The 1,711-nt window shown below is 45.1% G+C and overlaps 1 protein-coding gene across 1 annotated transcript in view; it reads left to right on the top strand.

Annotated features, from left to right (window-relative positions):
• Window positions 1-1,711, top strand: part of rpgrip1l (RPGRIP1-like) — a 50,459-nt gene that overhangs the window by 2,201 nt on the left and 46,547 nt on the right. Inside the window, exons 2-4 of the mRNA XM_015398867.1 lie at window positions 501-596; window positions 780-924; window positions 1,115-1,428. Coding sequence (XP_015254353.1) covers window positions 509-596; window positions 780-924; window positions 1,115-1,428 — 547 coding nt within the window. The 5' untranslated portion in view covers window positions 501-508. The remainder of the gene's footprint in view (window positions 1-500; window positions 597-779; window positions 925-1,114; window positions 1,429-1,711) is intronic.

The raw sequence follows: 1,711 nt of genomic DNA on the forward strand, positions 1-1,711 counted from the left end.
CGGACCGCGGTCCGCCTATCCATGACCTCTGCCCTAGGGGAACAGTGGGCTGCCACTGTGTGAGCACCCGGGGAGCAGTCTGGGCTTAATGGTCTGGTGTGTGGGACCTGAGCTCAAAACCTTCGAGACCCAAGCGCAATGCATTAACCATTAGGCCACCATTCCTCATGCGCAATGTTCTGTTGTATTCACTAGGTATACAGTAAACATGATGATAAAAACTGTCTAAAACTCAGATAGAAACTGCATAAAACGCTTCTTCTGAACACCAATTTGAAACAACAGTGAAAAAAGTAACAGATAACAATCCTAAAAATACTTTTAACTTTTTGGGATCCTCCTCCCAGCTGTTTATGCTTTCTTCTTTGTAAATCTGATGCTTAGACAGAGCTATAGCAAAGGTTTGGAGAAAAGAACAGATTTTAGAGAATTGGATCGGTGCTGAAGTTCGTCTGTGCCTGAACTCTGAGGGTTTAATGAAAACTGTGTTGATTTTTCAGACTGAAACATGTCGTTCGTCCATGATGAGACATCTGCAGATCTCCCTGTCAGAGACATCGCTGTCAATCTGTCCCGCCTCGCCGATGCTCCTCAAGGTGAGGATGCTCTGCTCTTCCTGTTTCCACTGCAACCAGCTGCTGGATCTTCCCTTAAATCAAACTTTCCCAAAACTGTCAGAATTTCCAGTGATCTTAAACATTTCTGCAGTGATAATCGTTCTGTTTCCTTTCACTGAAACCTGAGATGAGTGAAAAGGTCGTTCCCGTTTCCTCTGACAGATCCGTCTGTGCATCAACACGCTCGGGAGCGGCTGAACGTGGGGAAGCTGTCCAGGGAGGAGCTGGAGGACCGCTTCCTGCGAGTCCATGAGGAGACGCTGCAGCTGAAGCTGCACATTCACAAACAGGATGAAAAGATTAAGAAGTGAGACAATCGCTCCACACAGATATCATTGAATTATGGCTGCGTTCAAACTTATCTGTTCCACATAAAGAGGAAATATAAAAAAAAGTAAAATGAATGAATGTAAAATGAAAATGAATGATAAAATGAATGAAACAACATTTCCAAGTTAGTTTTTTTTTTTTTTGTCACTAACTATGTCTCTTAACAGGTTGGGAACAAAGCTGATGAAGCTGGTGAAAGACCGCGGGCGGATGGAGCAGCTGGCTGCAGGACCAGCACAGCCTCCATCCAGGTTCCGAGATGTGGAGATGGAGGAGATGGTGGAGGAGCTCCAGGAGAAGGTCAGAGGGCTGCAGGCGGAAAAAGAGGGGCTGAAACAGCGCCTCCTGGTGGCCAAACACCAGCTCCTCAACTCACAGGGCAGACGGCAGACGCAGTATGAGCACGTGCCGTCCCGGGTGAACTCTGGCATGAAGAAACTCCGAGATGATTCCTCATCTCTATCACCTGCTCGTCACAGAAGTGAGTCCAGGCTGCCTGCACACAGACAGAAGAATATGAAGATTAAAAGGAGTCATAATGGACCCGATTTATTTTGATTGAAACTCCTGGAGCCTGGATTTTACCCAGTTTGGATCATTTGGTTCTGTTTGGTTTCAATCATTTGAATCTTCTCAGTTTGGATCACTTGGTTCTGTTTAGTTTGGATCATTTGGTTCTGTTTGGTTTGGATCATTTGGTTCTGTTTTATTTTGGATCATTTGAATCTTTTCAGTTTGGATCATTTGGTTCTGTTTAGTTTGGA

Source organism: Cyprinodon variegatus, unplaced genomic scaffold (genome assembly GCF_000732505.1).
Source record: "Cyprinodon variegatus isolate N-32 unplaced genomic scaffold, C_variegatus-1.0 Scaffold968, whole genome shotgun sequence".
Lineage (NCBI taxonomy): Eukaryota > Metazoa > Chordata > Actinopteri > Cyprinodontiformes > Cyprinodontidae > Cyprinodon > Cyprinodon variegatus.